This window comes from Cetorhinus maximus, chromosome 13 (assembly GCF_964194155.1).
Source record: "Cetorhinus maximus chromosome 13, sCetMax3.hap1.1, whole genome shotgun sequence".
Taxonomy (NCBI): Eukaryota; Metazoa; Chordata; class Chondrichthyes; order Lamniformes; family Cetorhinidae; genus Cetorhinus; species Cetorhinus maximus.
In genome coordinates this window covers 92,123,510-92,136,372 of record NC_135891.1, presented here as the reverse complement: position 1 = coordinate 92,136,372, position 12,863 = coordinate 92,123,510, and the positions used below count along the sequence as shown (strand labels likewise).

The 12,863-nt window shown below is 39.8% G+C and overlaps 1 protein-coding gene across 2 annotated transcripts in view; it reads right to left on the bottom strand.

Moving 5' to 3' along the window:
• lonp1 (lon peptidase 1, mitochondrial) overlaps positions 1 to 12,590 on the bottom strand; it is a 42,944-nt gene extending 30,354 nt beyond the window's left edge. The window contains exons 1-6 of one of the 2 annotated variants that reach the window (XM_078555774.1): positions 12,061 to 12,590; positions 7,290 to 7,378; positions 5,967 to 6,086; positions 4,839 to 5,076; positions 4,141 to 4,202; positions 2,394 to 2,523 (exon numbers count right to left, since the gene is read on the bottom strand). In XM_078555774.1, coding sequence (XP_078411900.1) covers positions 2,394 to 2,523; positions 4,141 to 4,202; positions 4,839 to 5,076; positions 5,967 to 6,086; positions 7,290 to 7,378; positions 12,061 to 12,555 — 1,134 coding nt within the window. In that variant the 5' untranslated portion in view covers positions 12,556 to 12,590. The remainder of the gene's footprint in view (positions 1 to 2,393; positions 2,524 to 4,140; positions 4,203 to 4,838; positions 5,077 to 5,966; positions 6,087 to 7,289; positions 7,379 to 12,060) is intronic. The other variant, XM_078555776.1, reaches the window with a different exon arrangement.
• Between the last annotated feature and the right edge of the window lie 273 nt (positions 12,591 to 12,863).

The window sequence follows — 12,863 nt, the reverse complement described above, 5'->3', positions numbered from 1 at the left end:
AAATAAAAGAGAAGCTGTTGCTAAAGACCCAGAGGTGCCATGAGGAAAAATATTTTTTTATGCATCAAGTAGATGGGATCTGGAATGCACTGATTGATAAAGATTCAATAGTAGCATTCAAAAGGGAAGTGAACAAACACTTGAGGAATAAAAAAAGTGCAGGAAATGGGGAAAGGACAGAGGAATTGAACTAACTTGACTGCTCTTCAAAAGAATCAGCACAAAATTGATGTGCTTAATGGTCTCCTTCTCTATAGTACTTTTCTATATTTCCAGGAATTTTGGTTCCTTTCTTCATAGGGCTGAGTTATTTTGCACTGCTGCATTTTAAAACACATGGGTATATGGGAAAAGCCACAGGCTGCAACATTTGAATACATGTATTGAAGCAAGATGAGCTGGTTTATGAAATTCACAACTGATACAAAGAGGATTAAATATCTCCTTCTAGGACCATTAGCCAGGAAAGCCCACATTCATTTTGAGATGAAGAGACTTTTAAGCTTACACCACAAAGAGGGCAGGAGGAAATTAGACCAGTTTTAGAGTGGAAGAAGAAAGGGAAAATAGGTTAGTTTTATTGACAAGCCCATAGGGCAATTATTATCAGGGAAGTAGTCAGCATTGCAGCCCACAAAAAAAGCAGTCAGGGAGGTTATTAAAATAAGAGACTAAACTACAGTCTTTAGTCTGAATCAGAAACTAAGACACAGTAGGTCAGGTTTTACAGTTAGAAGTTGTGTAGAAAGATGATTCAAAATAAAAGTGAAACAAACCAGGGAAAGGACAGGACGATTACTACTTTTTCCCCACCTTGAAGAAAGAAACACAATTAAGCGGTGTAAGTGGAATTTATTTTGATTGTTTGGGAGATGGAAAGGATGTGGCATTTGAAGCTCATTTTTGGGTAGAAGGAAGATTTATGGGAAGGTTCTGCTTGAGCAAATAGGTAGGAAAGTAAGAATCAGCAGAAAGATATTGGAATTTATCAGGGGCATCCGGAAACAAAAATAAAAAGTTTTGCGACGTTCAGTTGGAAAAGTGCTAGGCTCATTTACAATTTGATGTTGGACAGAATCTGATAGCACAGCCCTTCTGTTACTATATAGAGTTACACAGAATCTCCAGCACAGAAATGGCCATTGCTGGTGTTTATTCCTCATAAAACTTCCCTCTCTAATTACCTTCCAACCTGTCACCTAATCCTTCTATTCCTGTTTCCAGCGTGTATGCATCAAACGTTTCCGAAAGTTGTCACAAGAAGCGTGATTTCCTCTTCTATGCCAACATTTGATATAAAACCCAATCTGTCCAAAAACTTGAGTACAGCCCTGTTTCCATATTTGGGGAAGCTCTTATACCATCTGCCTTGCACTTATGGGAAACGATGCAAGAAAAGGCTCATTTGTACAACCCACCCAGCACCAAAAGCATTTTATCATTTTGCATTTCTCTGAACTTTCCTCTCCATGCTCATAAGCTTAACGTATACTGTTCTATTTCACCCTCCCTCTATCCTTATTATGATGAAGTCAAGACTTATTGCACGCTCTCCAGGTTGAACTCATTCTTTAGTAGAACTGTGAAGCTCCGTACCTCCTACAGGATTTTTAAACCTAAGCATGATGTCACCCAACCACTACCTAAATTACTTCAACTTTTCATTCTTTTAACTCTTAGTGCCCTGTACTATAGGCCATGCTCCTTCAGCTTAGTTGCTCAACTTAAATTTAAAGAAAAAATGGCCCACTTTCTCACATTTCATGATCACTTTGATCTCATTTATACTGTCTGTTTCAAAGTCCTTATCTGGACTCATACAATACCACTCTAATGTTTGGAATGGAAATGTTTCCTTGACTTCCCTTCTTACTAACAACTTGCTGATTTTAGCTTGTGCCCTGTGGGGTTGGAACCTGACTAGTTGATCAATTTTGCCGACTCACTTCTTCACCTTGAAAACTTCACGAAGGCTACCTTCAAAACTCCTCTTTACCACAGAAAATGACTATGAAACTGTTCATCTGAGATAAAAACACAACTGATTATTCAACATCCTTTAAGGAGGGAATTTTGCCATCTTTATCCAGACTGGCCAATGTGGTTGAGTCTTAGCTGCCATTTGAAAAACCATACCAAGCTGTTCCATTGCATCAAACCATTACAGTGGTTCAAGACACAGGCCCACCAGGTCAGCTAGGAAATGAAACCCCTGATACCTGAAATCACCTTTGCTGCTCTGTACGCCTCTTTTAACAGCATTGATATCAGAGCAGACCTGCATACTGCTCCTGTTGAAATTTGATCAATACCTTACATACAACAAAATAATGAGGAAAATGGGAAACCTGGAGTTGATTTTTCTATCTGAACAACCTGAGCTGACATCTTACGTTGGTCTCCTCCAGCACCTCCTGTAGCTCATGTGATTCTGCACCAGTGAGTGCCGCTCCCATGTCACTCAAGTAAATTGGGTTGTCCACCACCCTCTGCCCGGCCTGCATCATCTGAAGCACTGATTCTCTGGGGGGAAAACAAAGTGTAGAAATCATCATTTATTTTCGGTCAAAAAGTGGCTTCAAATTAAATAGCATTAATGTTCTAACAAACTTAAGCGTGTATTTTTATTCTAGTAGCCAAATCCTATTTTATCCTCAAGCTGATCAAAATTCTGGAGAATGCGCACCAACTTTTACAATAAAGCAACTAACCATGACTATTCACATCAATAACAATGATAGTATCGCATAATATATATGATGACTCACTAGAGAGTAGTTTCCACTAATGGCAGCACAGGAACCAACGGTTCTATTGCCCTCATCTGCCTCATCAAAACCAGGATTTCGCAGTCAGTGACAAAGCAACAGCACTCACTGCTGACCTCAAAGAAAGCTAGATTTAGCGATCTCTGTGGCATAGGTTTCCCTTTCCTGGCATTGGTTTGAATCTGGTGCCAAATCGAGGGAATCTCCAGGCACACAGTGCCGTCATCAAACGGAGTAAGCAGCCAGTCACCTTGAAGTATTGCCAAACAGGGAAAACCAGGAAGTAAAATGCACCAATTATCCTTCACTTTTAATTAAATTTCACAAAAGATTGGGACAAACACATGGGATTATGGTAGAAGCTGAAATACTAAACAAACTTAAAAAAAATGTAGCCTTTTTAAAATCATAATGGAGAAATTTGACATGATACAAATATAAATTTAGTTTATCAGGCCAAAAAGGTTTTTCCAGCAGTAATTATGAACTTAGTATGCAATTAAAAAAAGAGTTATACCTCTTTCAACATGTAGTGTTTTTACAGAGAAACTAATAGTGTAGAGTCAAAGTTCTTGTCAGTTCAGTGATTTCTAATGGATTGTAGTCTGGGGGTACTTCAACAGTACACCAGTGCAGAATCACCATCAGCAACTTCTGGATTTCCATGTTTAGCTGCGTAGGTGCAGAGTCCAGATTTGCTGTCTGTTTCAAAGTAGTAATGACAGCGAATGCTGGAAGTTTTGTTGTCATTACCACTGCAAAATCTGGCCTGGGTTGAAATAATTACAGGGCTTTGCTGTCAAAATTGATTTAAAAATACCCAATTCTTGCATAGGTTATTCATTTGTCCCTGCAAGCAACCAGAGTTGGAGCACTACCTTATAGAAACTAAATACAAATCAGTTCACCCCTTTCAAAACACACCCATCTTTTAAGCTGCCAAAGGCAGCAGCCAATTACTTACAAGGGGTAATTCATGTACTCACCAAGTGGCGGGGAATTCTCTTGCATTGTCATTGTTCCTATGAAATTTCCCCCTTGATTCTTTTATGCTCCACATACATTGTTCTACACCTTTTTTCTTTGTTGAAATCAATTACTTTAACTCATTCTCTCCCAGCATCTTAAAATTGCTGAAGTCCTCATCTCCTTCAGTCTTCCTTTCCTCCTACAAGCTACCAGATTTTCAACAAACTTGGCATCACCTCATCACTGCTTCTCAACTTAACTCCATTTTTTGAAATGATAGTCGAATCCTGGAACGCTTACTTCAACTAGGTTCTCAATTGCAAAACAATTTCTCGAAAAGGCATGGACAGGAGGTTTAAAATGATGGTGTTATCTGATTATGCACAAATGTCCAAACACTTACCTATAAAGTGGATTCAGGGCAATGATGTCACGTATTGTTTTCACAATTTCTGCTGTAAGTGCCTGTTAAGAAAAGTCAGACACTTTTCAATGTTTATGCATTAAGATTTGTTGTTTCATATTTTAAAACAATTAAACAACTAAAATATAAGTTGTACATTTAAACCAGCTGTTGCACTTTACAATTTAAATGATTCTATGTGGATTGTGTGGTGAGAGCATAGTACGGAACCACAAAGCAAGAACATCTGTGCTGAAGACCTCAGCCACAGAAGCAATTATAGGCCTCAGTGCCTCTGGGCTAGTAAGGGAAGGACAAGTCAAATCAGAGTTCTTGTGATCAGTGCTTTTGGAGAAATAGTGTTTGTGGATGTCAGGTGAGCACAGGATAAAGCTTGACTCTGATACCTTCAATAACCAAACTCATGTACAATTTCACTGGCATCTCCACAATTTGTCCAATATTCTGAAGGTTGCTCATTACCATGAATTCACATACAGCAAGACATCATTACTTCAGAAGCAGCAGGAAAAGGAGTTAATTTCCTTGCACCAGGATCTTTATTTGCTAAATAAGTCATTGACGTGTAAAAAGCACTAAAATAGGAACCCTGTATTAAGAGAACATAACTGAAGATAACATACTAAAATGATTTTGGGAAGGCTTGGGTCACCCAAAATTTCCCTTTTGCAACTTACTTTGACCTCTTCCGTGACCTGAAAATCCTCATGGATGACATTTTCCACTTCTACCATCAGCAGTTCACCCATTGGAGGTACAAGCGACTCTATGCTCGCATCCACCTCAGAGAGTTGGCCACCTGCTTCATCAGTCCTGTGGTGTTTTTGTTTCCTCTGAACTTTGTGTTGATTCTGCTCAAATTCTGCAGGAACTGTTTCATCAGCATTCACTTCCAGTTGTCTGTTTAATTGGATTCTAGGGAACAAAATCAAGAAACTCTTGGGTCCAATACATAGGCCAAGAAAAAGCATCAAAGAAACCAATAAATTAAAACCCATCAATTTAAAAACAACAGCCTTGACTCAGATGTAATACACTTTCCTTTGCATTAGAAGGTTGTGGGTTCAAGCCCCATTTCAATACTTTAGTACTTTTTAGGCTTCAAAACACTTTGGCACATTCTGTGGTTGCGGCTATATAGTGCAAGTTCTTCTTTAACACTGCAACAAGTTTGCGAAAATGTCCCAACATAAATGGAGCTTGGAAATGAAACAGAGAAGAAGGGAAACATGTTGGGGTGACACAAAGTGCAGAAGACTAAGAATTAAAGACTATTGGGCACAGTTGTAAAGTTAAGGGTTTCAAAATAAATTAGGAAATTTAAACAACGCTTTTTTTCTAAGAACTGTGGAACAAACCCAAAAGGGATGATGGAACAGAAGAGGTCATTTGGAAAAGGGACATCACGCTAAGGAAACTGATTTGGTAAGGAAAGGTAGTTTAGTTCAGCCATTTGTTTTTTACCCAAAACTTTACTCTATTATGTTCCTGTATTTGAAGAGATCCTAATGCAATTTATTCTAATACTTCTTGTACTTATTCTGCAGTCAGCTAGAACTACTGAGTAAACCTGATTGCAGACTAGATTTAACCAAGAATTAAAATATTAAGATCAAATCTGTATAAATTTTTATTTAACTACTCAATTGGGGGAAATTATAAATTAAAATACAATCCACACTACTTGACTTGTACAAAAGAAAAGATTATGGTACCTCAGTTAGTGAAAGAGATTTGTAAAAATGCAAATTTTCAATTCTTTATATGGTTAGAAATCAAAGAACTCAATCTGATGTCCAACTTACCTTCTGTGCCCCATTACAATCATTCGCAATCTGTCCCCCAAATCTTGCATCTCATGGATCTGGACGAATGTTCCTATCTGATAAATCTCACCCAAGTTTTCAACTGCATCAGATTCATTGCTGTGAGTTTACAGAAACAAAACAAAATTTAATAATGTTACATACTTCTCTGTTTTGTACTATCCTTTCAGACCAAAAGAAAGCCATAGCCGAAATGTCAAGACAGTTTGAAAATAAATCATTGGCTGTACCCTATTTAAAAAGGTTACTTCCTCTCTTTCATTTAAATACTAATTGCAAGTCAGTTTAATCCAAGGGTCAGACTTGGAATGAAGTGGAACGAAGTAACAGTATTTTTCCTTGACTTTTGACTTCTACAAGTTTCTTCATTCCTCTCCTGAAGTTGTTGAAACACACACACAGACACACTTAAGGGTCAGGGGCAGGGAAGTGGGTGGGGTGGGTGGTAACAGGTGGCAACACAACTAAGTTCAATTCTATCCACATGGGATTCCATCAAGAATCACTGGATGAGGATCAGGAATGTAAATCTAAAATTGACTTCCCCCTATCTCATCCAAGGCACTGAAGCCACTTACAGCAACTCAGCACCAATTGAGGTCAGCCAATTCAACACAGACCAAGGAGAAAACATGGGTTCATTATGGTCAGCCAGGCTTCTCTACTCACTGGATAAGCTACTGAGCCATCAGGGGAGCCGACACAGCCAGAATCACAATAGCTGAAAAACAGAGCTAATTACTACATCTCTCTTATCTCTGCTAATATTAATGCTGTGTTCAAGGAGGAGCCAGTAAGCTAAGTTTAAATAGAAAATTATAGAACAGGAAGAGTGGAGGTCTATTCATTTTAGTTGAAGGCTAATAGAAGTGTTTGTGCAAGATGGTTTATCTGGCCAGACAGGATATCTATGAATTCAAAAGGCTGGCCAACTTGTAAAGAAGTTATTACACTGATCTTCTAAGTGCAGATATTTATTGTCCTGTATTGCTGGCCATTTTCTATTTCTTTATGGCCCCCTACAGGAGTCTTAGAATCATACAGCACAGAAAGAGGTCATTTGGTCCATCACATTTGTGCCAAATCCTTGAAACAGCAATCCAACTATTCCACTCCCCTGTTCTTTTCCTAATAGTCCTGCAAGTTTCAGAGTCAGGATACTAGAACTGCTCTTTAAATACAACTTACTTATGTCTTGCAATGCTGTTTTCTTATTACACATTCAAGAAACCTTGAAATGCCATGTAGCATCTAAACACAATGATGTTAGTGCAAACCATCAAGAGCCCAAACATCACTTACTTGTCATCTTTTTTAAGAAATACACCTGCATATGGCTGAGCTAAACGTACTTTTCTTCGAAGGAGTTCCATTAACTTTTTGTTCTTGACCTATGAAATGGGAGTGAATATTCACATTACTGCAGTCAAGTTTTCCTTTAAACTTCAAGTATCTAAGACATGCAGTTTAACCCCAAAGGAGAACAGCAACATTTCACTCATTTAGTTCTAAAAACTGTTGACCACTTGTCCTCAGAAGATATATTTACACGTGTACAAGCTGGTAACCACACATGGGGTGTTTATCATATCACATGCTGCAATATGGCTTCACAACTGGTAGATGTTTTCAAATAGCTCAACTTAGCAGCCACTCCTCACAAGTCAAATGTTTTATCTGATATTCGCCCACAGGAGGCATTATAATCCCGTCCTCACCATACATGGATAGTGATCAAGATCACTGCCTAACACTGGAATGATGAAGATAGTTAATTCAACAGAGATTAAAGATCGAACCTGGTACATTCCAAGTTTGTATAATTCACTAGTGCATTTACCTGCAATACCATCTTGAATGCAATGTGAGATATTCTAAAATATTGAATCTTTGATAAAACAGCTTCATTGTTAAATTTAAATCTGTCATGAGAGTATAATCATTTTCATAATATTTTTCAAGTTTATTGTAAAGTTACGGGGGGTTGTGTTTTTCTGTCTGCATATGAGATTTAATTACATTTTGCAGCCAAGCAGACTGCAAGTTGAAGTTATCAGAAGAGGCAAGGTGTAGAAGTGTCTTTAATATGCTAATGAGTAAACATGGTTGAGGTCTTAGCGTGTAAGGTGTAAAAGGAACTTGCATTTTTAGAAAGATGAAGGGGAATTTGAATTTCAAAGTGGTTAATGAGAATAGTAGCAACACGAAAAGATTTATATTATAAGAAAGGTAAAGTTCCAAAGACATAACAAAACAGTGGAATATACATATTAAAAAGGGAGAAACATGTATAAAGGAGAATGAGGTTGTGTGTCAGGGGGGGAAGACATTGTAAGATCTAACAGAAGAGTGTGAAGCTTCCAGTATTTGTGCACAAACCTGTCGACAGAAACCAAAACTGGAGAAAGCCACTTTGAATTCCACGGTCCAGGGTATTGTGTTAATTTGCAGGATCTGTTTAAAATCTAAAATATCTATTTTTGGACCATTGCCTTAAAGGGGGTATAACTGGGAGCCAGGTTAATTAGGGATTTTAGGGGCAAAAATTTTCAGCTCGAGGGCAGGCACGTGCCTGACCCGCTCGAGCATAAAATGGTGCGCGTTGACGTCGGGCAAGCGTCCCGATATCAACGCGCAGACGGGTGATATTTCGTTCAGTGGTCGCGCGCCAGAATCAGCAGCGCACCCACCAACAATTTAAAAGGCCTGTTAAAGCCATTAAAAAGATAACTAAAAGAAATTTTTCGCTGCCCATCCAACCTTACAATTGATGTGCAGGCGACCTTTTAGGAAATCTCATCCACGGGCGGGATGAGGTTCCTAAAGCAAATAAAAACAAAGCAAAAATTTTAAAATTCATGTCCTGCTCATGTGACAGAGTCACATGAGGGGACATTTTATAACATTTTCCTAATTTTTATATTTTTAAAAACTCTACATCTCCAAGTCAGCTCTATGCCTCGGGGAGATTCTCAAGCGCGCACTCGAGCACATGCGCGAAGTTTGTGCTCGCACAGTCAGCGCTGAATGCTGCTGCTTGCGTTTCACGTTGGACGGGCCTTAATTGGTCTGCCAGCTTGAAATCACCTTCCAGCCTCAATTGCAGGCAGTGGTTGGCCTCCCGACAGGGGCAAAATTCTGCCCTAGGAGTTCTTATAGTAATTTGTAGACCTAAGTACGTGCTTGAAACCTTTTAATAAATATTTTAATTTTAGTTTTTTAAAAAATCTCTAAAGTCTTAGTGGACTTATTACTACTGAATTCAGTGCACACATCTCGAAATAAATACAAATTGCAAAACCGCTGTGACAGCGTGATTAAGTTTCCCTGGTGGATTTGATTTGCCTGGCACACATCATCTGCCATGTCATAACAAATCAATTTTGCCAAATTATTTACATGCCATTGCTTTTCTCCAATTTTATTGGCTTGCTTACAAATGGAAAGCACAGTAACTTTTTATGCTCATCAGTTGGTATGCTAAGTTTAATGAGAGAATAATAAGAGGAGGAAAAGTGGAGGGCTGTTTATTTTAGTTGAAGACATAGTAGTGTTTGCACAAGATCGATTTCACAACCAGATAAGTTATCTATTCACAAGGCTGACCATAACTCACTTGGCTATAGCGAAAGGGTAATGATCAGCAACAGGAACTTTCCACTGTTCATGCAACTAGAGTGGTTGTCCTCTTCGAGCTTCTCTGCTGACAAACAGCACCAGCAAACAGATTACAAAAAATATTGGGTGTGTCCAAAACTGGAGAGTAAGTCAGTAGCCTTTAGGAAGGTTGGCTATTCCTACTCAAGAGTCTCCACATTTCACCTCTGCTTTGGTGTTGTGGATTACTGCAACTGATTATTTTTAATGGATTAGTGCAGCATTCTACCAAAAATTTTTTGCATCTCTAATTAGTGGCATTCGAATTAGACCATAAGACGTAGGAGCAGAAGTAGGCCATTTGGCCCAGAGTCTGCTCCGCCATTCAATGAAATCACGGCAGATCTGATAATCCTCAACTCCACTTTCTTGCCTTTTCCCCATAACACTTGATTCCCTTACTGACTAAAAATTTGTCTAGCTCAGCCTTGAATATACTTAACGGCCCAGCCTCTATTGCCCTCTATGGTAAAGAATTCCACAGATTCACTACCCTCTGAGAGAAGAAATTCCTCCTCATCTGTCTTAAATGGGCGACCCCTTACTCTGATGTCCTCTGGTTCTAGACTTTCCCGCAAGGGGAAACAACATCTCAGCATCTACCCTGTCAAGCCCCCTAAGAATCTTATATGTTTCTATAAGGTCACTTCTCATTCTTCTAAACTTCAATGAGTACAGGCCCAATCTACTCAACCTCTCCTCATAAGGAAATCCCTCCATACCCGGGATCAGCCTAGTGAACCTTCTCTGAATTGCCTCCAATGCCAGTATATCTTTCCTTAGATAAGGGGACCAAAACTTTTCACAGAATTCTAGGTGGGGTCAACTAGTGCCTTGTATAGTTTTAGCACGACTTCCCTATTTTTATACCCGATTCCCTTTGAAATAAAGGCCAACAATCCATTTGCCTTCCCTATTACCTCCTAACTTGTATGCTAGATTTTTGGAATGATGCAAAAGGACTCCCAAATCCCTCTGTGCTGTAGCTTTCTGCAGTCTTTCTCCATTTAAATAACATTCAGCTCCTCTATTCTTCCTGCCAAAATACATAAGCTCACATTTTCCCACATTGTATTCCATCTGCCAAGTTTTTGCCCACTCACTTAACATGTCTATATCCCTCTGTAGACTCTGTGTCAATCTCACCACTTGCCTTCCCACCTATTTTTGGCGATAGTACATTCATTTCTCTCATCCAAGTCATTAATATATATTGTAAATAATTGTGGCCCCAGCACTGATCCCTGTGGCCCTCCACTAGTTACAGGTTGCCATCCTGAAAATGCCCTCCTTATCCCAACTCTCTGCCTTCTATTAGTTAGCCAATCCTCTATCCGTGCTAATATACTACCCCCAACACCATGGGCGCTTATCTTATTAAGTAGCCTTATGTGTAGTACCTGATTAAATGCCTTTTGGAAATCCAAAAAATTACATCTACTGGTTCCCCTTTATCTATCCTGCTTGTTCCCTCCTCAAAGAATTCTAATAAATTTGTCAGCCATGACTTCCCCTTCATGAAGCCATGCTGACTCTGTTTGATTATTTTATGCATTTCTAAATGCTCTGCTATTACATTACATTAGAACTCACAATGTCAATTATCCATCTGATGCAACTCCATGTAAGGTTTACTTTGTATTGCGTCTCACACAACAACTTTCTTGTTTAGTGAAAGGCAGTGGATACAATCCCTCCCTGCTGATGGCAGGCCTAGTTTGCAATAGAATGTGATTAAGTGTCTTCTAAATGTATGATACTGAAACTCGTACTAAGAATAAAATCAAAATGAAGTGGTCTTTAAGTCTCAAATTTGCAAATAAAAACTACCTTGGGAAGTATCAAATGTTTCAAAATAGTCCGGTATGTAATCCTGTGGTAATCTGAGGTGTTATACACCTTTAAGATAATGTGTGCAGATTGACCACATGACTGTAAGACCCAATAGCTGTGTAGCACAGGCTACCATGTTGTTAGTCTAGAGTTGTGTCTGGTTGGAGAAGCACACATCATGTTAATGCTCTGTTGCTTTAAATATATAGCATATGCTTCATTTCATATTGGTCTCTGCGTCTGCAGTATATTGTAATCGACTCATCTGCCGACAGATAAGTGTACAACCGTTTCGCAAGCAAAGCGACCTCAGAGTAGAACATAAAACCTTATAGGGCTTCTCGTTTAAATCCATTCAAGGAAATATTTTGTATCTTATGTTTATTAGTGTCACCCGTTGTATAGTGTCCACACAAATAATTATGCCAGAAATTAGAAGATGAGATCACATGTATGGAAGCAGCTCTCTAAAATTTAAAGTCAAAAGAATTCCACAAGAGACACAGGCTCTAACTTGCTAAATTGACATTTCCCATCTATTCGCCGGCGTTACAGTCTAAATAGCACGCCGCAGGATTCCTACCTCAATTATTTTAATAAATCTGGGGAATACAGGGTTCCTGGTGACTGCGATCAAGGGGACATTGGGGAAAACATCCGGCACGATCATGGGAGAGAGCGCAGTCATGGCAGGGGCCATACCTGCAGTCCCTTCCCCGCCTGCACCATCCCCGGCCCCGTCTTCCACACCATCATCACCAGAGTGAGCCGATCCACCACTGCTCTTCTCACTGAAGTCCTGGAATCTGCGCGTCTGCTGGAATAGGGGGTTAGGTTGGGGTCGCAAGCTAGGTTGCTTGCCATTGGCGCAGGCCGCTCTTGTCACCCTCGTTACCGTCCAGCGTCGACCGCAGCCCTGCAACCCCTCAGGCGCCACCGAATGGAACCGCTTCATTGAGCAAGCAATGCCGTTACGACCGACTGGAGCAGAGCTGTTGACCATGGTGAGAGGTCGAAACCCCAGCCTGCTTCCGTTAAACGAACGACATATGGAACCAAGCCGCATGTAGGCTGACATCTTGATTACAAATATTAAATTCCCACAATGCGTTCCAGTGGCCTCTCAGAGGTACTTCCGGAGAGAATCCGTGCCGCGCTCTGATTGGCTAGAATGTTAGCCTGGTTACAGCGACACAGGAGGCCATTCGGTCTATCGTATCCTGTAGGCTCTCTGCAAGGGCAACTCAGCTAGTCGTATTCCCCCGCCTTCCCTCCGGTAGTCATACATTTTTTTTCTGTTTAGACTATCTAATTCTCTTTTCAAATCGACGCTTCAGTCTGCCCCCACCACACTTTCAGGCAGTTGTACCCATTGCTAGGAGACAA